Source organism: Aplysia californica, unplaced genomic scaffold (assembly GCF_000002075.1).
Source record: "Aplysia californica isolate F4 #8 unplaced genomic scaffold, AplCal3.0 scaffold00735, whole genome shotgun sequence".
Taxonomy (NCBI): Eukaryota; Metazoa; Mollusca; class Gastropoda; order Aplysiida; family Aplysiidae; genus Aplysia; species Aplysia californica.
The window spans coordinates 25,734-52,389 of record NW_004798005.1 but is presented as its reverse complement, the minus strand read 5'-3'; the positions used below and the strand labels follow the sequence as shown (position 1 = coordinate 52,389).

The 26,656-nt window shown below is 41.0% G+C and overlaps 1 protein-coding gene across 1 annotated transcript in view; it reads right to left on the bottom strand.

Annotated features, from left to right (window-relative positions):
• Positions 1-18,367, bottom strand: part of LOC101855141 (C2 domain-containing protein 3) — a 52,270-nt gene extending 33,903 nt beyond the window's left edge. Inside the window, exons 1-16 of the mRNA XM_035972543.1 lie at positions 18,204-18,367; positions 12,169-12,358; positions 11,371-11,577; positions 10,749-10,825; positions 10,115-10,272; positions 9,503-9,764; positions 8,877-9,042; positions 8,022-8,145; positions 7,101-7,235; positions 6,614-6,748; positions 6,002-6,464; positions 3,751-3,925; positions 2,510-2,625; positions 1,891-2,009; positions 1,331-1,516; positions 70-259 (exon numbers count right to left, since the gene is read on the bottom strand). Coding sequence (XP_035828436.1) covers positions 70-259; positions 1,331-1,516; positions 1,891-2,009; positions 2,510-2,625; positions 3,751-3,925; positions 6,002-6,464; positions 6,614-6,748; positions 7,101-7,235; positions 8,022-8,145; positions 8,877-9,042; positions 9,503-9,764; positions 10,115-10,272; positions 10,749-10,825; positions 11,371-11,577; positions 12,169-12,358; positions 18,204-18,249 — 2,749 coding nt within the window. The 5' untranslated portion in view covers positions 18,250-18,367. The remainder of the gene's footprint in view (positions 1-69; positions 260-1,330; positions 1,517-1,890; positions 2,010-2,509; positions 2,626-3,750; positions 3,926-6,001; positions 6,465-6,613; positions 6,749-7,100; positions 7,236-8,021; positions 8,146-8,876; positions 9,043-9,502; positions 9,765-10,114; positions 10,273-10,748; positions 10,826-11,370; positions 11,578-12,168; positions 12,359-18,203) is intronic.
• Between the last annotated feature and the right edge of the window lie 8,289 nt (positions 18,368-26,656).

The following is a 26,656-nucleotide window of genomic DNA, read 5'->3' as shown; positions in this document are numbered from 1 at the left end:
AACCATCCCTTACGATTCCACCCAGAATCTCCTCACACTCCACCACTGACGTTCAGCACTTTCTCTCACCTATTTTCTTCACCGGGGACTTCACCACGGGCTGGTCCTTGTTCTGGTTCAGCTGTTCCACCAGCCGAGCCTGCTCAGAGCTGGGACGACCGATGGGCACGACCTTGACATTGCCGCTCATCTCAGCCAGCTTGGTGCGTGCCATCACAGTGGCAAACTCCCGATGGTCGGAGCCCAGTTCCACAGACACCTGTGAAGAGGAATCACATAGGCATTAGTCATAAATCACAGTTGGGGTCTCTCTGTCTCTGTCTATGGCTCTCTCTCTCTCTCTCTCTCTCTCTCTCTCTCACTCTCCATGTGTTTACACGCATGTGTGTGAAAACTAAAGGGGGGGGGGCAATTTTGGTGGAGTTTTAGAAGAGGTTTTACTGCGCTCGCAACTACATAAGGTCATATGAGCGCCAGAAGATTAGAGGTGTTACAAGAGACAAACAAAGGAGGGGAGATAAGGACGATAGTTGTTTCATAGGAAAGAAGAAGCAAGCCACACCAGAGCACCCGCCAACCACCCACAATTTCGGGGAAGGAGTAGACATGGGAAGGGAAGGGATTTTGGAAGGGAGGAGAAATCCAATGCCAACTGCAGCACCCAACATCTGATAAGATAAGACATGATATCCATCAATACAGTTAATACTGCATGGCATAAGTTTTAGTAACAAACCGACCATTGCATATTAATGAGTAGTGCATACACATGCAAATTTAAAAAATTTTAATAGTGTATTTTTACGTCAATTATGATGATAAGTTGCCTAAATATTGCAAACAAACACACAAGTTCAAATTGCGTACTTTTTGTTACATTCACAATAAGTCGCACATGACCTGGCCCAATTCAAGGATAAAAATTTGGATTTAATACACATCCGTTCAGGATTCTTCAAAGGGCAAACAAAAAAATTTTGAGAGTTCCGATTTTATCGGTGTGCTTGGCAGGTATGCACTGGTCATAACTTTAGTAGAAGGAAAACAAACAAATACAATTCAAACATACTGTGATGTAAGCGTTTGTGAAATACACAGGTACACGTGTAATACCTGCAGTCCCACTTTCATACAAAACCAAAAACCAGCAATTTTTGTTGGAAAATCATGCCACCCACAACAGTTCAAAGTTGGAAGTTTTGAGTAAACAGAACGATGGAATGGTCAAATAATGCAAGGAAGAAGACAGACAGACAGAAACAACAGAGGGAAAGAAAGGCAGACCTATCAGTGGCACCCTCCAACCACCCGCCAACAGCTCTAAAATTACCTTGAGGTGGCCAAAAAGGTGGGTGTTGGACCTGCCCGTCATGGAACTGTTAAATGACGTAGAGCGGGATGAGTTGAGCAGTCCGTTTTTCCGAGTGTCCGGAACTTCAATCTGCCTCTGCACGCATAGATTCTCTGATCTCAGGATGGACTTGAGAGACATGCCACCACTGCCAATGAGGGTTGGCTGGAAAAGAAAAGTTGTTCGTTTTGGTACGAACTTTACAGCACTTACAACACAATTAGGTCATTATCTTGGGGTATTTTTTCTGTCATGTTAGTTACCGAAACAAAACATGTTACAGACTTTGTGTAAAGTACTCTTTTTTTTTTTTTTTAACTGCATTTAATATGATTCTTCATATATCTTTCAAATGTTCTGATCATTAAAAGTTGATATAAAATTAATTGATACTGAATTACAGTGTTATCATTGTTAAAAAGTATAGTCCAAATAATCCAGAGTAGCCCTAAATGTATATATATATATATATATATATATATATATATATATATATATATATATATATATATATCAAAAGCAGAAAAGCTCCAACTCACCGAGTTCTGTCCAGCCTCCCGACAATACACCCGGAATACCAGCGCAGCCTTCCACCATTTTTCCACCACAGTGCCGTCAAACATGATGGGAAACACGGTCCGGTGGTTGAACAGTACGGCTGGCGGGAATAACAGAATGTCATGTCATACATGGGCAGCATAAGCAGACAGACAGACAGACAGACAGACAGACAGACAGACTGGACCAACTGATATAGACAGACAGACAGACAAAAAGACAGACAGACAGAAAGACAGACAGACAGACAGACAGACAGACAGACATAGACCGACTGGACCAACTGATATAAACAGACAGACAGACAGACAGACAGAGACAGACAGACAGACAGACAGACAGACAGGACCAACTGATATAAACAGACAGACAGACAGACAGACAGACAGACAGACAGACAGACAGACAGACAGACAGACAGACAGACAGACAGACAGACAAACAGACAGACAGATAGACCGACTGGACCAACTGATATAAGACAAATTTTCAGTGTTGTGGAAACCAAAGAAAAAAAATATTCCAAGAAGAAAAGAGATGTTCCTGAAGAAGTCCGAATAATATGGGTGAAATATTGAGGTGAACAGTGGCGGCACTCACATCCATTTTTAATGTTTTTGGAGGCAACCCGCGTGACCTCCGTCGCCATGGCGTTGGCTGTGTACTTGTCCCTGGACACCGACGTCACTGGGAACTGGTACTCCACAAAGTAGGTGCTGGGAGGAGACAGTGGAAATATGCTGTTGTAAACAGTTTAGTTTTTGTAAGAGTTTTATGGCACTTGCAACACAATAAGGTCGAAAAATGTGACGAAGATTAAAGGAGTTACAAGAGAGTAACAAACAAAAAAAAAGAAGGAGGGGAGATAAGGACGACAGATGTTGGATAGGAAAGAAGGAGTAAACCACACCAGAGCACCCGCCAACCACCCACTGTTGTAAACAGTATGCTGTAATCTACGGATATTCAGAGTAGGTGAACCATGAAACATTTCACACAGGTAGGTGAACCATGAAACATTTCACACAGGTAGGTGAACCATGAAACATTTCACACAGAACGTAAAAATAAAGTTTTCACTGCGTCCAATCTGGACATTGGGGATTGCCTTCTTAGTGAGACAACTTTCTGGGCCTTTGGCATATTGTGGTAGGGTGGCCAGTTCCTTACACAGTATGTAAGTCATGAAATATTTCATCCAGTATGTAAGCCATGAAATATAAGGGTTTTGTCACAGCTTCTTTTGACAACAATTGAGATTTCTTTTCCTCTTGAACCTGTGGCATCATCTCAATTAATACAAAATTCGAGTTCTTCCCCCCTATGAACAAGCTCATTTCATTTTTACCTAGTAGTTACAAAACTGATGAAACAATGATCAAAATCTATGGAAAGTATAATGTTTCTCTAAGACTGAGATCTCCATGATAGTTACGGCCTAAATAAAACTTGCTGAGTTGAGAAATCCAAAATATTTATTGATACATGGGTGAATATATTCGGTGACATATATCTTGCTTTATACATTAGTACAACTGATACCCACTATCTATGTTGTGGTTCGGTTTTTTTCATGTACTCTAATTATTTTCCAAAGAACGTTTAAAAACTGGGAGCTGTATGTCTTTTGTTGAGCTTCAACTTACAACAAGTAAGCCTGGTAACAATCATATTTTCCAGAAACAAACAAATGTAAAAAAAATATTTTTAAAACTGAAAAGGAAACAGAAGGAGCAAACCATTCCAGAAGAGCCACAAACTACCCATCCTCACACACTCTTATTATTTTTTTATTAAAAGAAATTAAAACAATAAAAATTTTTTAAGCAAATGAAACTCACCAAGGTTTTTTAGACTTTAGCGGGCGGGGTGGGCGACCCCCTCGGAGCTTGCTGACGGACAGTTTGGAGTCGGATGTGTCCAGATTGTCCGGCCGCAGCACGTCCAGAAGCTCCACATTCACCCTGGCCACGTGGACACGGCCTAGCAGAGTCAGTCGCTCCACACTCAGACCCTCTGTGCAGACAATGCAAAGTATTATTGTGTACGTTTGGTTTTAGTTTTAGTAAGCTATTTACGGCACTAGCAACACAATTAGGTCCATTTTTCTCCTCGACAGTGGGCAGTCATCTTGAACAAGTTTCATTGTACAGGTTTACCCATAATTTTTGTTTTAGTAGGCGTTTTACAGCCCTTACTACACAATTAGGTCATATAAGTGCCAAAGATTAGAGGTGGTATAACAGAGTAACAAACACAAAAAAGGAGGAGAGATAAGGACGATAGATGTTTGGAAAGAAGGAGCAAACCACACCAGAGCATCCGCCAACCACCTGCTGACATTGCGTATGTAGTTACAGTTCAGTATTGTTTGCTTTTAGGAGACAAAAGGAGCTGAGGCACAATAACGGTAACTTACTGCAGGAAAAAAGCAAGACGGAAAGAAAAAAACGACAGAGGAAAAGAAAAGAAGTAGGACCTGCTAGTGACAACCTCTCATCATCCACAGTAAGGTAGAGATGAAATTTTCGTTCAATCAGACAGGATACAGTTAGTAATTCCTATGCAACAACCAAATTGGTGTATGTTTGGGCAAAATTTTCTCGTACACAGGTATTGTGTCTTATGTCTAGTCAATCTCTGTCCCAACAAGACCGTTCCCATCACAACTAATGTCTCACATTGTGGAGTCCACCACTGAAAAGACCTATTTGAATTCAGTTGTCAGTTCAGCTCTTACCCAAAAAAAATATATATATGTAAGCTGCAGGAAAAAGAACCATAAACTGTAAGAACTTTATGAATTGTTGCTTGTTTTAGTAGAGGTTTTATGGCGCTCGCAACCACATGAGGTCATATGAGCACCAAGGGGAGGACGTCAAGAGGGAAGTTCCTACACGGAATCAAGCTTACTCTGCTCACCTCTCTAGCTTCAACAGCACAAAGTCTGCTTCCACATTCAAGGCACCCCGGAAATAGCTGGTCACAAGAGTGTGACAACCATACAAAAGAAGTGGAGGAAAAATGATGAGAGCAAGGATTAGGAAAGAAAAAGCAACAGTTCCCTGTTGCAGTTATGAGCATGACATTGATGAATCAGCCCACTTACAGTTACAGTTCTACTGTGCATAAGAACATGGTTAATGTCCCCCTTTGGGAATGGCCTAAAGACACTTCGGTCAGTAGTACTGCCCCAAGGAGTGTTTAAGAATTGTATGTCAGTGAAATAATGAAAACGATATTAATTAGTAAAGGTGCTCACTTGTTGGGTTTTTTAGGAATGCACTTTGGAGAAAAACGTGTTACAGCTGAAAAAAGGTCTTATCAAAGAACAGATCTAAAAATAATAATGTGATTAATTTTACAGGCCAATTTGGACTAAAGTGTTTTATGCATCAAAACAGAAATGATCTGTTTTATTTTATAATGAGGTGAAATCCACAACACATAATTTAAAAGAACAATTTTGTCTAACTACGAGAGTTTTCTATTTTCTCTCTTCGAGGAATGAATGTATTTACATGTCTGGTTTACGTAATGTCTCATACTGAGCTCTATCTTAACTTGGACAAGATTGTTTTAGGGAATAGTCTTGAGTAGATGCTGAAAACCACCTAGTTCCCAATGTTGGCAAAATAGTCTTGCTTTTGAACTGAGAAAGGAATGACTGTTGCAACCAGAAGAAGGATCTACTCTTTTTTTTGTGTGTTGACGAAGAACAGGTACGAAAACAAAAGAACATGAATAAATAACAACAGCTTTTGAGTGTGCATGCCCTTAAAAGTCTTTAAGGGGCAGAATCAGCATGGTACAGGGGATGGAAAGACAGGCTATTAACCAAATGAACACCGGAACGATCAGCAGATGGACTCTGAGGTGGATATTGGAGCGGGGAGCGGAGCACATACGGCAATGCCCGGAGTGCTATGATGTTCCCAGGATCAAGTAATCAAGTAATCAAAAGTCAATCAGTATCCTTGAGGATCCCTGAAAAAGTGAGTAAAACATTGGAATGAACAGGCAGGGTGGGGAAGTTATCTTAAAGTGTACTTTAAACTAAAAATCAAAAAGAAATATCAACTTAGTCATTACCTGATTTTGGGTTGTTCATATCGGAAGGCACTGGATCAAACGAAACACGTGAAGATTCAGAACGCGCCGTGCTCATTCGATCACTGTCACTGCCTTCATCCACGCTCACTTTCCTCCTCCCCGATCTTGACCGCGACCGTGACCTTGAAGTTGACCTCGACCTCATCTTTCTCCTTGGCTTCGATGAGAGTTTACTAGTATCTTTCGTCCTCCCTGGAATGTTCTCTTTGCCACCAGCATTGGCTGCACTTTCTTTCACTTCAGGTTTCAGCACTTTTGAGGTGTGCTTCCTAGGCGTGTTGGACCGAGATCTCGTCTGCGAGTTTGAGCGTGACCTTGAGCGAGATCTTGATCCAGATCGTGACCTTGCCTTCCGCTTGGTCTTTTTCTTTCCTTCAGCTGCCTCCTGGTCTTGTTCCAAAAGCTGAAGGCTTGTCAAGGAAGAGGTTCTTGATAAAGGACGCTGGAAAGCAGAGAAACAGACTAGTATAAGAACATCTCACTCTCCCACTTTCTCTAATATGCCCATCAAACACGCACATACACACACACAGAGATACACATACAAAAATACACACACATACAAACACACACACACACATACATACATACCTGGTTCCCGGGCTCAGTAAGTGGGTGGTGAAGCCCATTACTTCCTGGAAGACGGGCAGGGAGTGACAGATGAGGTGCAGTGAGAGCAGAGGGTTCCAGTCCACTGATGTCGTTGATCCCCAAACCTTCAAAATCCTAGACAAAGCCAAACAAGATAATAATGCTTTTTATTTTGAATTTTGCTGAAGGTAGTTTGAGTGACTGGAAGTAAACAAAGATGACAATCTAATGAAAGCACTTTTGTTAAACAGAAATGTTCATTCCTTACTAAAAGATTTCAGGAAAAAAATTTCAACCACATGTATTCTCTTTGATATTATGACTTTTGGTTGCTATTAGTTAATTGACAATGTGAATTTTTACAAAATGTTTTTGAGCACTTGCAACTGATACCAGACTAAGAAATTACGATTAAAAAAGCGTTCAAAATTTTGGGCTTAATACATTTTTCCAGCTGGCCAACTATTCACAACCTGCACCCACTTACAGAGTTGTGGTAGAAGAGCTCCTGCAAGAGGGAGTTGTCGTGCATTGGGTCCTCTGCCTCGCTCAGCAGCAGGTCGTGACCTACATCCGAGGACAGGCTGGTGCCGGGACTCAGCCCATTCATCAACTGATACAGCTAGAAAAAAACATAAATTATTTTGTTAGAGTTTGTTACAGTGCAGAGAAGAACATTGTCACAGTAGCATTATCTAAGGCAAGTAAACAAGGAGACAGACTGACAGAAATCACAGTTGAAAAGAAAATAAGTAAGACCTACCAGTGATGCACCCCAACATCAGTGAAAAAATTAATTTGTACAACTAGGAAAAATACTAATCAACTTGCACGATTCCCACAGAAAAAAAAACCCTGTCATTTTATAACACCAGAAATAAACAAAACAATTTGAAATTTGAACAGCTAAAAATTATCAAAATGTATAACTGAGAAGAAATTTTTTTGCTTTTGTTATTGCATGATTTTAACAACCTACTCAATACGAATAAGTCACTGTGAAGTGAAAGCACTTGACCTAAAGGTAAGAATAAAAAAGAAACAAACATTTGAAAACAGACAGGTGATTGTGAGAGTAAGTTTTGGGTTTTTGTATGTCTGTACAATTATAATATGGTGCAATATTTGTAATTATCATCTCTGCATTCTGCATCAAAGAAGCTGCCGAAAGCCTATTCAAGTTTTTTCAATGGAGGATTAATCAAATGTACCTATATCATAATATGCAAACATTTCTTCCCTTTATCCATCTTGGCAAACAAGTAACTTTAACCACAACACATTGTCATGCTCGCCCCTACTGCACCCACTCTCCATCCCTCTCCTCTCCTCTCCCCCCCAACCCCCCCCCCTCCCCCGCCATTTACGTTTTCTCTTCACACAGGGTCTGCTTACAACAAGGTAATACCTGGAAGTCCTGATTTCTCACAGGCGAGCCCAACAAAAAGTCAACGGCAGACTTGGCTGGTCCTGAGCCGGCAGGTGACATAGCCAAGTTGACAGCACCAGGTGCGAACCCAGACTTTGGTGGACTGAAAAAAATACATAGATCACCGAGCTTTAGAAGTACAATTGAATCTGCTTTAATAACGGCCTGTCCAAGACAATCACCTGTACAAAAGACCTCTTCCACTCCCGCCCCCTTATCATTTTTTCTATATTGTAATGACATAGTCCAGGAGGCAGAAGGACCACTTTTCTCCTCTGCAGTGAGTGATTATCTTGAACAAGTTCGATGGTACAGGTTTACCACCCGCATAATTTTTGTTTTAGTAGTCGTTTTACAGCACTTGCAACACAATTAGGTCATATAAATGCCGAACATTTGAGGTGTTACAAGAGAGTAACAAACACAAAAAAAAGAGGCGAGATAAAAACTAGTTGTTTAATAGAGAGAAGAAGCAAACCACACTAGAGCACCCACCAACCATCCACCACCCTTATAAACACTGTAAAGTGGTATGAGAGGTAGGACCTTTTAATTTAAACATACATCTGTAACAATAGAGATATGTGGCGGCAAAGCCCTGGGAACTCCTCAAACAACTGTAATTCATGTTGGTTCAAAAGGAAAATCTCAAGCCACAGTGTGCTGGGAAGGAGTTATTCAAAGTAAGCAAAAAAGGCCAAAATACTACAAGGAAAAAACAAAACAAATAAAACCTGAGACCTCCACCAATGTAGAAACAACAATTAAAGTCAACCACTCCCCCATATCTCTGAACTCTCCTCCAATCACACAACATGACAACTTCGAACCCACCTTTTCAACAAGTTCGAACTGCCAGCGGCATTCAACTGAGAGCCTGCCACATTCTGATCTGAGTGTAAAGAGGACACGATCATGGCCTCCCTCAACTTGTTCCCTCGATCGACCAAGACAGAGAGAAGATCGGCACCACCACTGTCTGCTGCTCTTTTGGGGGAGCCTGTACACGAAAGAGAAGACACTCATTGGCCTAGGAAAACCATGCGGATCATCATTTTTTTAAACATTTTAACTGACAATGACAATACCACATAAAAGTTATTTGATTTCCCTTCATGACATATTTTAAAAATTTGGATTCAGACATTTTCATATCTCACAAAAGTTATATCTGTTTTAAGTTAAGAAACATGAAAAGCCTGAATCTAAGAAAAATGTGTTTGAAGGGAGGCAACTATTGTTGTGGACACTTTTGGGACAATCTGAAAGTAAAGAAAAGATCAGTTTGCAAACGATACCAAACACTGTGGGTCAACTTTAAGGGAACTGCCAGAGCTGGCTAAACAGTACACTTCATGTGGTCGCAGTTGTAAGTGCAACACTGAACCTTGCAAAGTTAGGTAAAAATCCTACAGGATCATGCAGAAAGTACCCTGAGATGTAGAAAAAAGGCTCCTCACCTGCCCTATTTGCCATATTGCTGCTGTTGTTCAGGTCACCATGATACGCAAAGCCACCACTAGCTCCAAGATCAGCGTTCCCGACAGTACCATTGGCCAAACTGACCACATCACCGTTCATTGTAATGGCTACAGCTGACGAATGGTTCCCATGGGAAGGAGAGGTAGATCCGTTCGGAAGACCGTAGTTCAACTGCTGCCTCATGTCAGCCCCGAACCTCGTTCCTTGGGACCTTGATTGTTCCTTCAATCTCTCTTTATTCTGAAATGAACAACAAAATAGCTGGCTAACTGATAAAATTCAATACAAGCTTGGAGCAAACTAAAGAATTTTGATAGACTGTGACTATTTTCCCCACCCTTGATCCCGATTTTCAAAGAGAAAACAACAGAGATCTTCCATTATTCATCAAACAGTCACTTTGTGTACTTATGTTATCTCCACTTATACTTAAATGTTCATACACTAGACACTTCAGAGAAAACAACTTTCAATTACAAACAGTCAGAGCAAAAAACAAAAGCAGTTGTTCTGTTATATGCACTGCGTTCATTGTCGGCAAACATTCCCCGAAAAGTCAGAAACAAAACAGTTGGGATAATATTCCGTACCGATGTTGGTGAAATGAAGACAGTATTCTCAGGCTGAGACGGAAGATCAGAGTGTGGCTTAGGGTGAAAGGAGGCGGGCTCTAGCAGGGATTCCTGATGTCGCCTTACGTCTCCTGCAGCATCCGTGGTTGGGATAGAGCCTGACTGATCGTAAGATGCTGAGGATTAATAAACACAAAAATTGTAGACTACACCACCTGTTGCAAAGCGAAAAGCAAGAAAAAGAAATAATAGAACAGCACATTATTTTATGAAGGTATTTGCAAGTACGTGTATTTATCAGTCCTGGAAAAATATACATTCAAACACCTCACACAATTCAAAATTTCACACAAATTTTAGCCACATGTTTATAGTACTATAAATTCATGAATTATTCAACAATTGAAATTTTTTTTTTTTTTTCTTTTTTTTTTTGGGGGGGGGCAGTTATAGGTTTATTATTTCCTTCCTTCTTTCATTACAATACTTTGAGATCTGTCTCCAGTTTGTACAATATGACTGGAGTCCCATACCACAGAGTCACACAGATATGAGTAGTGAGAAAAACATCCAACACCACAAAATCACACAGATATGAGTAGTGAGAAAAATATCCCACACCACAGAATCACACAGATGCTATACAACTCACCAATCAATGGTTCCAGTACTATTGACACTTGAAGATTTGCCAGTTTTTGCCCACTCGATGATAAAACTGGGAAAAACCTTTTTAAAAAAAGAGATACAGTGTTACTAAAAACAGCTTCAAATGCAACATCAAGCAAAGAAGTTGATAAACATATTAAAGAACTTTCTACACCTCTACATTAAAACAACAAAGAGTTACCAGTATAGTTGGTTTCTATACTTGCAATATTTATAAAAAGGACAAAAAACACCTAAAAATGAAAAAACAAAGCCTCAGCATAAGCATGCAACTACATGAATTCTTTTTCAATTTTTTTTTCATATAAAATAGATAGCTTAAAGAACCAAATAAAACATGAAATTCCCAATATTCAGACGAAAGCCTATCATTGATAAATATAAGTTTTAAAAGAGAGGAACTTCACATATGTTCACCATTATAACTCTTATTTGTCAAACATTCATGAATACTTCACAAAAGTAATTTTAATGTCAAACAAGATGCATACTATCTAAAACTGTACAGACACATTACAAACTAATGAATAGTAATTCAAACCCACTTTGCAAATCATTTCACGGTGTTCAATTGTAAAAAGAAGCTGCTGCCAACACAGACATACCCATTCACTGGTTTAGTATTTGTCAGCTGGCCAATCTGGGAGATGCTCGCTTGACCTATGACCTCTGAGTTTGGACCAGTCAACAGGTCCAACATCAGACTGCCCATGTCGTTCAAGTAGGTAGCAAACTGACATGGCCCTGAGCGCACAGGATACCTGGCCGTTGTCCGACATCCTGAGCGGTTTCCTTTCTTTACATCAAATGGCCTGCACACAAGACAATACTTTGAGTTATATCATTACCATCTGATGAAAATAAAACTGTTGATATCACAAGGGAATAGTAAAAACATTTCTTTCTAAATCAGCCTCAACAAAAACATTTCTTCAGTCCCTGTATGGGTTTCCCTGTTAACTTTTTTTCAGATGGAACTTCTCTTTCACTTAAGTTTATTACTAAGGTTACCCTGGACCCTCCCCCCCTCCCCTACCCATCTCTCCCTGAACCCTCCCCTCACGTCCCCTCCTCATCTCTGCCTGCCCACAAGCCCGCCTGCCTCTCTCTCTCCTGTTTGTCACTTTTCACAGATTCTCTCCCTCACCTTCTTCTTCCATCTCAGTCCCTTTCTGTACCTCTCATCGGAATGCCTAGTATGACCATTAAATTACCCAATTGCTTTACTTCCTTAAACAATAATTCTAATACTGCATTTATTACAATAGTGCATTTTTGTTGAAAAATTCGCCTAAAACAACTTATATGTCTAAGAATGCCTTACAAGGCAATCTAGCCCAGTATGAAACCAACTGAGCCAGCATTGCACCCTTCTTATTAGTTGCCCACAAGGCCTGGCTTACCTGAACAAAACTCCATTTCCTTCTTCTCCCCACCACTTTACCCTGACCAGGGCAAGTTGTGGTGGCTTGAGAACTGTCCAAACAACTTGTGAGATGCTAAGCTTGCAAAAGCATCGTATCTGTCCATCGACCTGTGGGGGAAGCCCACCATTCACCTGGACCTGCACATTATCCTCTGATGAGCGAGTTTCTGCAATCAAAAAGCGTTTCAAATTCATATTTTTTGTAAATTGCAAGATCCAAAAACATCAATTATATAGCAGCAATAAAACATTAAATATGCAACTTTGTAAACACATCATTCTTTTCCTCTACAGAATTCAAAGAAGGTGCAAATGAAAAAAGGCATTATGACTGCAAAGGTACCATTTGCTTGATCATGAGTATAATAAATTTAAAGCAAAGAGAGGAAAGAACCAAGATCTAGTGACGGACATTGTGATATTAACTAACTATTAACAATATGACAGGACAGCTCTAAAGTGCTATATATATATATCATATTCTTTAGTTTCAGTAACAGTGGAGAACGGCAAAATTATATATCTAATATGGCCAGTCAAAGTCATACTCTAAAGCCCAACTTCAGAAATCGTAAAAATAGTCTAATTATAATAGCATTTCATTTATAATAGCCCATACCCACGCTCTACGGCATGCTCTATACTCTATACAAATATGCACTTTACGACTATTACCCCAGAAAACCATAGAACACTCAGTTCAACATTCTCAGCTTCCCAGGAAGCATACAGTGCAAGCTGTGGATTGCACACACTCACTAACAACTGACAAAATCTTTTACTGTCTGTAGCCTGAATGGGTACCCATTCCCAACTGGGTGAAGTGAGGACAATTCCTGTAAAAAGTGCCTTTCCCAAGGACATGTGGCTCCTGATGGTATTCGAACCCCTGACCTTAATTAATGGTGCGAGTCCTGAAGCAACCAGAGCACCTCCCAACCATCCACTGATAGAGAGAAGGGGCTCTCGTGGCCTAGAGGTTAAGGTGTTGGCCTCTCATTCAAAGGTCCCGGGTTCGAATCCGGGTAGCGACCGAAAAATTTTCTTCTCTAAAATTGTCTCCTTTCACCTCCTTTCCTGCTCTCTAGCAATGTTCTGTTGTCTGCTTTCATTTCCACTTTCTGCCCCCACCCCCTCACCTCCTTTGCCCCCTCCTCTGGGCCCCTGACTCTTTCTGCAGCCTTTCTACTACTACTCCTTGGCTCCTCCTTACTGCTGTCTTTCTGCCACACCCCTGATCTTCTGATAGGAAAGATCTACACCTAGCCTTCTCGGACAAGGGCGAAAAATCTCGGAGGGCCCGTGTGCAAGTTGCGAACGTTAAAGATCCCTTGGTGGTCTAAAATCGATAAGAGTAGGCTTCGGCCGCCACCCGGGCAAAATTCAAAATTCCCTACCAACTGAAAATATTATTAGGAGTGTCCCGCGCGCTCATATGACCTATGCAGTTGCGAGCGCCGTAATATACATGAAGTGGTTTCTGTCATCAACAACAAATAATCCAAACAAATTTCTTCCAGCAAGTTATAAAGGAATAGACGTTCCCTGTATGGTTATTTGTTATATGATATTAGTTCATGTTCTCTGTACGTTATGTGGTGTACCCCATATTATTTCATGTTATGTTGTACCTGTATCATTCATTGTCCCTGTTAATCCCTGTTCACAGATGAAATCATCATCTACCATTTATAATAAATGAACTACACTGAGAAGTCTTTCTTCATGATGATTTCATCGCTTTGAGAGCAGCCACACTAGCGTTCTTCACGACGGTGTCAGCCTTATGAGAAAGTTTGGAAGCAATTGATCCCCTAGAACAACTAACCCAGCAGTCTTCAACCCACAACTCGGCAACATGGTCATATGCCCTTTCCCAGGCTGTAACTATGAAACCGGTGAAGGAGACGCCCCGGTGGTGGCGGCACTGCTCAATATACATGCCCTCACACACACCCAAACTGCCCACCCTCCTGCACCACCTCAACCAAAACTCGACCGTCCTAAAATTGACTTCGGGGTAGAGGAGGAGGTATGGAACGGGTTCGTAAGGAGATGGGAGGCTTTCAAAATAGGATCGGGCATAAATGAGGCCACTGCCTCAATGCAACTGTTCCAATGTGCGTCAGAACCCCTGGGCAATCTGATACTGAAGGCAGACCCTAACATCCAGTCGAAATCAGTCAAGGAGGTCAAGTCAATAATGCGGGAATTTGCTGTGATACCAGTCGCCATTGGTGTGGGAAGGGCAGAACTCATGCAGCTACACCAGGCACTCTACGAACAATTTCGCACTTTCGTTGCCAGGGTAAAGGGCAAGGCCGAGACCTGCATGTTCACAACCATCGCCAAATGCACATGCAATGCAGTTGTCCAAGCCGACTAAACTGAGACTGTCAGGGACGTCCTCCTGGCAGGAATCGCAGACCTCGACATTCGCAGAGAGGCCCTTAGTACACGGGACATTCAGAAGAAAAGCGTCAACAACGTCATCGCTTTCGTTGAAGGCCGCGAGATGGCTAGAAATGCCACGCCTAGCACATCCATGTCAGCACTCTCAGCGTTCAAGAAGAGACAGTCGTATGAGAATGATCCCACCAAGAGGCCCCCTCCTCTAGATACCAACAGATTTAATGATCTCACTAAGGGCCCTTCTTCTCCAGACACAAACAAACCGATGCCATGCCCTGACTGTGGGAAGAAATTCAATGTTTTCAAGCAAAAAAGGGCAAACGGCTCCTGGAACACTAGACCCCACGCGAAATGCATCAATTGCTAGTCGTCGCAGAGAAGAGCCCACATCTCTCAGCTCCTTGTCGACTGAGCCGGCTGTGTCCCAGATTTGTGCGGTGGCTCTGCACCACGAAGTGATCTCCAAATGTGACTTTAAAAAGTCTAGGAGCTCATGCCATCCTCGTGCAGAGCTCTGCATCACAATGGCCGGGCTCAAGAAGAACACAAATCAGCCTGAAGCCCTTGTGAGAGGCATCGTGGACAGCGGGGCCAGGTCAAACCTGTGGGGCCTAAAGAACTTCACTGACAGTGGCTTTTCAAAATCTGACCTTCTGCCTGTGAATATGGACATCCGTTGTGCTTGTAGGGGTGGGAAAGGACTTGACAAGATTGCATCGAGGTACTTTGGCAGCGGGAGGATTTTGTCTTCTGATATCCTGAATCCGGCAAAGTCAACCTCTCTTTGTGCAAACTGGAACTTGTCTGGGTTGAGGAGATGGAGGTACACTCATCATCTCTCCATTGCAGACATGTCAGAAAGCATCATCGCTGCATCCATTAGCAATGATGTGGTAGATGTGACCACCATATCGTGGGACCGTATAGTCACAGAAACCCAAAAGGACAGCGTACTCTCAGCCCTACTCAGTGCCCTTATATCATCAAATGATCGAGACTGGGAAGACAGGCCAGAATTTAGTGAGTACGCGAGGTATCGCGAGTCCCTATATATATGTCTTGGATGGTGTCATCCTCTACAGAGATAGAGTTGTAATACCATCGTCCCTAAGGAAGACCATTACTGAGGGCCTTCACGCTGCTCACCAAGGAGTCTCATCAATGGAGATACGGGCTCAGTCCATTGTGTTCTGGCCAGGAATGTCTAAGAACATACATCATGTTCGAGCCAGATGCACGGATAGCAAAAAGAATGCACCGTCTCAAGCCCAACTTCCTCCAAACCCTGCCCACCCACCTTCAACCCCATTTGAGAAAGTCTTTGCAGACTTCTTTGACTATGGAGGCCACCACTATCTGGTGATCGGTGACCGTCTGTCTGGGTGGCCCGAGGTTTATTCCACCCCCACAGGAAGTGCGCATGCTGGAGCAAGAGGCCTTCTAGCCTGTCTACGGAAATTCTTTGCCACATTTGGGGTACCAGAGGAGTTGTCATCAGACAGTGGCCCTGAATTCAGTGCCAGCCAGACAAAAAATTTCCTGTCCACATGGAGTGTACACCATAGGAAATCGTCCGCATACCACCCACAATCCAATGGGCGTGCTGAGGAAGCTGTCAAATCTGCCAAGCGCCTTCTCATATCCAACATCAACCCCTCTGGAAGCCTCGACAGCGACAAATTCTTGAAAGCCCTTCTGCAACTTAGGAACACCCCAGACCCTGATTGCAAGCTTTCACCTGCCGAGATTGTCTTCGGGCGTCCGATCATAGACATGTTCTCTTTTGTGAATAGGCTTGAAAAGTTCTGTAATAAAGCCATACAGCACATTTGGAGAGAGACATGGGCAGCCAAGGAAAATGCGCTACGGACACGGTTCGTCAAAACATCTGAGAAGCTCAACGAGCACTCAAGAAACCTGCCCAAGATGTCCATTGGGGACAGATGTTTTGTCCACAACCAGACTGGCAATAGCCCTAAAAGATGGGACCGAACAGGATTGGTTGTCGAAACCGGCCCCAATGACCAATACGTGGTCAAGATTGATGGCTCAGGACGGCTGACGTCAAGAAACCGGCGCTTCCTTCGCCAGTTCCAGCCTGCCACTTCGACCATACAACCGGCACCGGCACGTAACAGCCCAGATGACTTTGAGGTTACTCTGCCTTTGGAGGAGGAAATCAATGTGTAACATGAGTTTGCCACTGAGCCAGTCAATGAGGAGCAAAGGATTGCCCCAAGCCCTTCCCCTCAGCCCTAACCCCCAGAGGCACCTCAGGAGGCAAAGAAAAGTCTTCTCGCAGCCCTGAAACGCCTTTTCCCCGCACAATAAAGAGGGGTTACAGGAACCGGTCAAACCTCAGGAGCAGGGGGGGAGAAAACCAAGGGGGGTTAGGAAAGATCTGAACATGCCATGAACTTGGGGGGGATGTATGGTTATTTGTTATATATGATATTAGTTCATGATATTCTCTGTACGTTATGTGGTGTACCCCATATTATTTCATGTGTTATGTTGTACTGTATCATTCATTGTCCCTGTTAATCTGTGTTCACAGATGAAATCATCATCTACTGTTTATAATAAATGAACTACACTGAGAAGTCTTTCTTCATTCCCGGACTATACTTCATTTGAAAAATACTGCGAGCAAACAACTGATCGACCTTGGTAGTAGTAACCCATTTTGCATTTAGTCACCCAGCAAAAAGTAAAGTCCTTTATATGTAAAAAAAAAAACCAAAAAATCCCTCCAAGCCCCCTCCCCCCCCCCCCCGACCCCGTTTCCATTTTAAACCAGGGACAGAAAAAAACCAGAGACCAACCACAACCACCACCCACAGAAACCATCCCCAGCCACTCACACACTCTCTCACACATACACACACACACACACACACACACACAAACGCACACATAGGCCACTCCATTCGCAATTATTATCAACAAATCTTGAGAACGGAAACCGTTGAAATAAAGTTCAAGTTTATTTTCCCGAACGTTCGGAGAAATAGAGCCGGCCATAATATAATTAAAATTAAAGGCAAATATTAGGCTAGTAGTATAAAAATGTATAAGTTTTTGGCTAAGAACTCTTCAAGTAAACCTAGGCTCCATTTTGTTAGGAGGAGGTTTCTATCCTAGATCTAGGCCTATCTATACAGTCACTGAGTAGGCTACAGTAAACTACACTACAAAATACAATAAATTTTAAAATTTTAGGCATAATTAGGCTTATAGGCGTCGATTACTAAACGTTTGCTCTGCCTCTATTACTATAGTCTATAGACATAGAGTAGAGAGAATCTAGAATCTTAAGTCTTAAGCTAAAGATGCAGGAATTACTAGATTAGATCTAGATCTAGAATCTAGATCTAGATCTAGATCAAGATCTAGATTCAATAGTTGCATTGGTATGTCCTTAAAAACGGATGAATAGCAATGGCAATAATAATAATACCAATAATCCCAGCCCACTCCAAGTGCACATGATTCTACAGTAAAAAGCTTGGCTTGCACACAACTCTTGTGATTTGTCCGAGAACTTGAAGAAACAAAACATGCACGAACATGGTAGGAAAATCCAAAAACTTGTCTTACCCTTCGGTTTTCCTTGTAATCCAAACTTGGGTGGTCTTTTCACCATGATTCTAGTAATATAAAAGTTTTCTTGTCCACTTCATATCTTTTTAGACCATCATTTCACTATAAACAACAGAAAGCAAGCGGTATCCATACAAACATTCGTCCAAACTTGTCCGCCATTCCACCTCGCACGTAGCAACGAGAGGTCACGAGATTTCTGATCTACTCTTTCAGCGGTGTCGAATCAAATTTACGTCGTTTTAGTTTCTCAACGAATGCAGCTTGAAATGATTATACATTGTATTAGATTCAAGCAGATTTTCATCTTCACGAGTGCCGGTGCTTCAAGAAAGTATTATAGAGAATGTTCATTTTAGAAAATTGTTTTCACCTCTGCTATTTATTCCATACCCGACACTACAACTTCAAATCAAAACGGTTGAAATGTTTTGGTCTGCCCAATTACCGAGTTAAGTGTTGCTGAAAGGGTTATTCTGCGTTTGTAGTTGTCATTATTTTCGCTGATGCTGTTGAGGTGTTTATAATATGCAATGTGTTGCTGCTACAGTTGTTTGTTCTGTTATCGTTGTTAATGTTGTGCTGCTGCTGTTATTTTTGCAATTATTATTGTTGTCTCTTTATTTGTTAGGGGAGGAGTGGAGGGCAGGGAGGGGGGTGGGGGGGGGCAAGGAGTTTAGAACTAATCATTAGTCTAATGGAGCCTCCTCTCTCTCTTCGCGGCGCCACGAGCAGTACGCCGCGTTGGGGATCAAATATGGCCACCGAGTGTGGGCTAAATCACGACCTGTGGCGTTTCTTTTTATTATAGGATTTTATCGGGCTGGGCCACGTTGTGGGGGTGGGCGGGGTGGGCGAATGCACGCAAGAAAGAGGGGATGGCGCTGGGGTGAAAGAGGAGGGGCGGGCCTTGGGAAGGGACGAAGGAGAATGGGAAAAATTAAATAAGAGAGAGAGAGAGAGAGAGAGAGAGTGTGTGTGAGTGAGACAGACAGACAGACAGACAGAGAGAGAGAGAGAGAGAGATTGTGATCAACTGACGGGCTGACGGATAATGACAGGGAGAAAAAATTATGTGTGTGATATGGACTGTTCAATTCTTTAAGAGTTTTATGTTATAATCTAGTTTAAAAATAAAAAAGATGTGTAAAATAAGAAGAAAACTTGTCCGAGTAACATAAAATTATCAAACATACCAAATTAAAAAGATAATCTTTCAAGATGCTAAAATATTTAATTATAAGAAATGGATGAAAATATACTTTTAAACTGAATTTAAGATATATGATTGCATGATTCTAGGCGTGCGCCATAACTAACTTTATGTGTTAGGAATAGCGGACACAAAAGAGGGTCAATGTTTGCTTTATCTAATTGCTAACAGTATGTCTTGGTCTATAAATAATATTATTGATCACAATAATTTTGTTTCCTGGTTTTCACAAAGTGGAGCGCACAATGATTTCAAATATTCAACACAAAAAAAAGAGATAACAGCACCCTTGGAGGTGTGATCGCATGCATGAGCGTGGATAACCTTTGAAGGTTGTTTTTTTTCAGTAAAGTATAATATGGAGAGCAGCGTTTTTAGTCCCTTATTACACTCCAGAGTGGGATGATTATTCTTAGTGATGACTCTTGTGTAGTAAAATTTGTTGTTGCTTTGTTTGGTTTATTTTTTAACAGCAGAATCTTAAGTGAACCGGAATTATTGATTGTGGGATCTTAGGTGAAGACTACAACAATAGAATTAAACCGAGTATAGTTCTATCTAACAAAACTCAAACTCTTATCCACCCCACCCTACCTTCTCCCCTCATCTGATATGGTTTGGTGTTTCTTTAACATAGAAAATATTCATCATCATTGTTGTTGAATATTGATTTCATGTTCTAACGGAGCCTCTAGATATCTACATTTAGACTACAGTAGCATCTAATTTGCACACACAAAGGAAAGCAATATCTTTAATTAAAATGTATAATATGTATATACATACACACACATAATAATTATATTTACTCATAATAATTATATATATTTATGAATACGAATACTTTAAAAAAATTGAGTATCTCAGTCTTTCTGCTGGGGTGTTGTATCCCTTTCAGCCTGGGTTGGCCTTGGCATAAAGCGCCGGGGCCAGCCTCTTATGAATTAATGATTTAAATTGTGTTGCTGGGGGCATAGAAACACTTTCATTCAAATTTTTTAAAAGGGAAACAACTTAACTGTGAAAACTTCGGTCCATTGTAGCATCATATCGGTTCTTACACTTAAATACAACACAGATGCAAGGCATTTTTACTAATTGACTTGCCTAATCTGAAGGACCTCGGAATAAAACCTTCTTTCTTATCTAGATTTCAGTGCCTTAGTCGGGCAATCGCGCAGCGCAGGTAGCCCACGGTTCCGCCGCGAGAGAGGGCTCCTATCAGGCGTGCGGTGCCGCCCACAGGGCATCCTCCATTACTTTTAATCTCCTTGGGGGGGACTCATTTTAGAGTTCTTGTCAGCTGTCACTTTTTTCTCCCTACCTAATGACTGAAATTTATAGGAGCTCGAGGTTGATCTTCAACGTGAAAGTCTTTGCGTTCTATAGGGACGGGTCGTAATGATGTCATGTGAAGCCATTTTGCGTTTTGCCTTTCCTAACTTTCAGAATAATCAGGGCTGAAGGACTCTCAATCTGCTTCGGTATTGATACAAGGGTTGTAATCAGAAAATTATGCGTCGATTTAAATAAACGTAGTTCCTTCCCCTTTACCTTGCTCTGTTCTCTTCCTTTGCTCCAAAGACCCACATTTTTAGTTTGAGAACAGTAGAGAACCACATCAACAGAATAATAATTTACTCTTATAGTATACTTTCTTACTCTCTAGTCCTTGTTCTGTCAGTAACCTATTACGCTAAGAGCGGAAAATTTTGTGATCTGGACACTTCTTTCGATTATGTCACAAGGGCACTCCTATCCAATACCTGTATACGCTCTGAGCTCTTTACACCAATCACTTGATCGTTTAAAAGTTAATAATTCATTCAAACAGGTTTTAATATTTCACAATAACAAGAAAAACCAGTTCGACCACATGAAAAAGAACCATCACAACCATACAATCATTATGTAGGCCTAAACGTAAGGGCTGCAGTAAAGACAATACACATGCAGTTTAATAACAACTACAAATTTGCTAAGACTAAAACAAATGAGTCTTGAGTATCGCTTCGATGTTTTAATATTTGTTATTTCTCTAACATCTGGGGGTAAGAAGTTCGAGATCCAGATTTTAGGGGGGGGGGGGACTTTTCTCACCAAAAGATCATAATTTAATCACTTTTGGGGCATTGAATGTTAATGCGTCGACTGTGGATGGCCGTAACGGACGAGATGGAACATGTTACTCAATCTACGGTGTTAAACGCTTGCAGATAGATATGATGGGGTTTTATTGCTAAGGCATTTATAACAGAAGGTAGAAACTTTAGGTTGGATTCTTTTATCAATGGAAGTCAACGCAGAGAATTTAGCATTTTTGATGTTATGGACATAATCTGACATAATATAAACTTGCAAGGAGATAACTCTATGGCTATGGATGAATGCTTCGTCGATCTCTGGGTGTACTCGTATCTGCCAGTTGGTCTACCTCTTTTTTATTTCCAAATTTTGTCTCCGGCAATCTAAAAACATGCCCCAAATACTGCATCTCCACCTTCTTCTTTTTATAATTGTATATTTTCAATCCCAGCTCTTTCCAACACTTCTTAATTTGTGACAAATTCTTTTCGCTTTCGCAGATGTATTTTGCTTGGAAGCTTTTTAAGTTTTCATTAAATTGCTTTGCTTGTTTTCCATATCTACGGAAGAAACACGAGAACTGCTGGAGCGTTAGTTTTATGGGCTATATTTTTATTCAGCAAGTTTTCAATTAGATTATTAATTGATTTAATTCGTGTGGGTTTTTTTTTGTTTTTTTAAATACAAAAGCGAACCTTTTGTCTTTTATGGACGTCATCAAGATCGTGGTTTTGGAGATAATCTTGTCCAGACATGAATTTATCAATATCTGCCTTGTCATAAAGTTTGACAGGGTTTCTGGAGAACTCAACACTTCTGTTTCGGAAAAGATGCAGCACAAGAGCAAGACCAAGTTTTTCTGTAGATCGTAATAATTCGTCCGAGTCGACTTGCATTTCAAGCACTTTGATCGGTGTTTATAGTTGGCAAACTTCATCAACAAAATTTCCATGTCTTTGTCTATCTAATGCCTGTTTTGATACCTTTGTAATGCAAAAAAGTACAAGTGATGAAATGCACTCCTGTCTAACCCGAATATGTATTTGAAAGGGCGTGGACAGTTCTCCTTCAACCTAAACACAACAACTTGCTTTGATAATGTAATGAATTTAACATTTTATCATTTCAGCTGGAATTCAATCCCATAAATTGCCAACGTTTTCCCAGGGCTTTCAATAAGGTCAACATGATTTGGCTACATTCCATTCATTACTTTTCTTACAATGTTTCTTTTTTTAAAAGTAAGTAGAACTGTATTTTATAATCTCTCAGGTTGAAATGCCATTCTTTTTCTTTTTTTCAATCCAGAGCTGTTCGAACACGTTATATGATAGCTGAGCAAATAAATGATGAGAGGAGGGGGGTCAGATTCATTAAAGCATTATATTCTCTTCAACTGCCGTGGTCTTTCAACCTGACCCCCCCCCCCCTCCCCCTCCCTTTTTTGGTGTTGTGAGTGTGTGTGTCTGTACGTATGCATTCTGTTTCAAGAACTTCATTAAATGACAGATATTATGATATTATATTTCATAACATTGTTCTTCAATTTTTTCTTTGGCATCCCTCGAATCTCAGCAGTGATTCTATCTTTTCCCGCACTTTTTTTTTCTTTTTCCGCCCCAAAGACATTTAATAGGTGTTCAAAAGGTTGGGCTCCCGGGGCCAAAGGTCAATTTTTTCTTTAGCTGTATTTAATTTGTCATTTGATATTGGGGGGAACCGTTTTCCCCCTTTATTTAATGAGGGCAATTAGAAGGTGGCCCGAACCGCCCCGTGAGGACCCCCCCCCCCCCCCCCCCAACACACACATCCACACACACGCGTGCACAACTGCAGTTTGCATCCGTCATCTACTTTCTATTTTTCCTTAGCTCTTTACGACATAGATTGTCTCCAAATGCACCTCTATTCTAGTCAAACTGGATCAAATACGAAGGGAAATGTAAAATTTGAATTTGACGAGGTGAAGCACTGCAACTTAAATTGGGTCTACGGGCACAAAAACGTATTGCAAACAAAAGAGACCTGATATAGCTCTGAACTTCTCACTCGACAGACGGACAGACCAACAGACCGACCGACAGACAGAACCATGGAGAGAGCCAGACAAGATGGATAGAGAAAAAAAACCTCTAGATACAGACAGACCGTCAGACACACAGACAGATAGAGAAAAAACAACAAATACACACAGACTGACAGACATTCACAGGACAGACTACAGACAGTTGTTCCCATACAATTGCTATACATCGTACAAGAGTTGGCAAATAGTTCTCACAGAAGAGATACGTGATCTGGTGGAGGAAAGGGAACAAAGATAGACAAATAATAGGCTTTGTACCTGAGCTTAAGATAAGATAAGATAAAGATAAGATAAGATAAGCAGATAAGAAAAGATAAGACAAATCTTTATTTTCCAGGTGCTAGCACATAATTTATTGGTTTGGTGTTTCACCACACACACACACACACACACACACACACACACACACACACACAAACACACATGCACGCTCATAGACACACACACACACACACATACACACACACACACACACACCTCTATATCTCTTCCTGTGGAACAGTGTTCCATCTTTATTTTTTCATTTACCTTTACATCACAGAATTATGAGTAGATGTACGTACAAGCAAAGGACAAAAAACCTCCCCACACTCATTATCTGATTTCTGTTAAGCCACTTTATTAAATAGCAGCAACAAACATCTTCAACATAATACACTTTAATAATTGGGTATATTTTTTCTTTGAGTTATATGTACAAAACAAGTATATCAATGGCATTACAAAAACCATAGCACTATGTAACATGGAAAATTTACAACTTGTAAGCAGACATATGAAAAAACGTTTGAATCACAAATGTTCATACTTTGCTCCGCAAAATTCAGTTACAGAAAAAATAGTGTTATAGTAGTACACGGACATGACAAGAGTTATTCAGTGCCTCAGGCAGACAGACAGACAGCCAGACAGACAGCCAGACAGACAGACAGACAGACAGACAGACAGACAGACAGACAGACAGACAGACAGACACAGATGAACAGACAGGCAGACAGACAGAAAGACAAAAGGACAGAAAGACAGAAAGACAGAAAGACAGAAAGACAGATAAGAACATTGATGACACAGATTAGTGTTGAGAGAAAGTACGACAAACAGACAGATAAATAAAACTTTGGAATAGTAGCAAAGTAGGACTACTGACACCTTTCAAACACCTGCTGACAAATAGGCACACAGAAACATCAGAAGGATTAACTTAAGTAAGAAGCAACTACCAGAGGCGGCTTCCAAAACACCTGTTAACACACACACACACACACACACACACACACACACACACACACACACACACACACACACACACATACACACATGTGCACACACACAAACACACACACACACTTACAAACACACACACACTTTCTTACACAAACACACACACACAGATATACAAACAAACACAAATACATGTAGGTCTATAAATATCTTTATATGTCTGTGTGCAAAAAACTAAACCCAAATTAAACAATCAACCTGAAACAGAATATGTTCGGAAAACTAACCCACCGGGCATCTACGATAAAGGACATAACTGCTGAAAGCTGACAAAAAACCTTTTTTTATTCACAGCAGTTTCGAGATTAAGAGGCTTTTTGTCAACATAACCATTTAAAACAGGTCTTCTTCCAAAATTTGAATTCTAATGTATTCATAAACTAGTCTCAGTTTCACTTTGACTTTTTTTTACACAAATAGGGTAACTGATCAGGCTTTCGATTTAACAAATTTATAAAAATTTGGCGCCAAAAATGAAAAAGATGTTTAATCAGCTTACGGCGCCCCCAGCAAATAGGGCCTACTTAAGTCATTATATATAAAGAGGTGGAACCTCTCAACCTCTCAACCATCTTCAACAGGATTAAGCCACAAGGACGAGTGGAGAGCCTTGAAAACTCCTTTTAAAATATCATAGTTCAATAACATCTTAGTTAAGTGTCAGATGTTTTAAGGACTCAAATCAGGATTATCAAGCACAATAATACACAAACTAAACTATCAAACCTGCTCATTACTCACGACAAGGATGGAGACGCGTTAGTCAAACTGATGGAGTTAGGCCCTCAACTAGAAAGCAGGTGACCCCAGTTGATATTGAGGTGTGGATGCTATTGAAACATGTTGAGGTTCAAGTGTAAGTACAGAGAAGCACATATTAACACAGGTGTGGCGATACACAGTTTTGCTCGAGATAAGACAAGGAGAGAAATGTGCACGGTGACTCAACCCTTAACCCTATCCATACCCCCCCTGGGTTCACTTTGTACCCCCGGGGATGTATTCTTCACATTTTAGAATACTTCTAGCATGAAGATCTCTTTGAAACTTTCAGTACTTCTCAAAAAATATTTTGACAGACTGCTATGCAAAGTATGCGGATCGGATTAACAAGTAAATTTCCAGTTTGGAAAGTGGTTGCACAGAGTTCCCAACATCATATGGATACGATAGTAAAACACGACATACGGATAGGGTTAAGGATGAAGACAATAAGTCACAAAACAGACTAGCAACACATTACTAGCATGCAAAATAAAATCGTATATGGTGCAGGTCTTGATTCCCAGAGCATACACTGAAAAAAACACCCGGAGGGGAACTTAAAGCCAAGCTTGGGTGGTTGTGAAAGCAGCTTATTAGTAGGCACACACTTCAGGTTGGTCCAGTCAACTCTTTACGCCCCTGCTCAGAAGGAGACCAGATAGCAGGGCATCTTTTTCAGACACGCAGAAAACACCATACTATTTTTAACCATAGGCTTATATTATAATATCCAAGACTGGGCTCTCTTGACGTCATTCTGGTTCACTATGGAGCGGTCCATTTGACTTTATGTGGAGCCAAATGGAGGACAAGAAGGGAAAAGCAGCACACACACTCGACTATGGTAAGACTTGTGTTCTACCAAAGATCATGTACAACAAGATCGTTCACTCCTCTCTTTGAGCCAGTTAAAAAAGAGTCCTCAAAATTTGTTGGCACTCTCTTCGAAAAAGCGTGGACTTTGCAAACAGAGTTACCCTACTTGTGTCAAAAACAACATAAGTGAAACTAACAAACTGT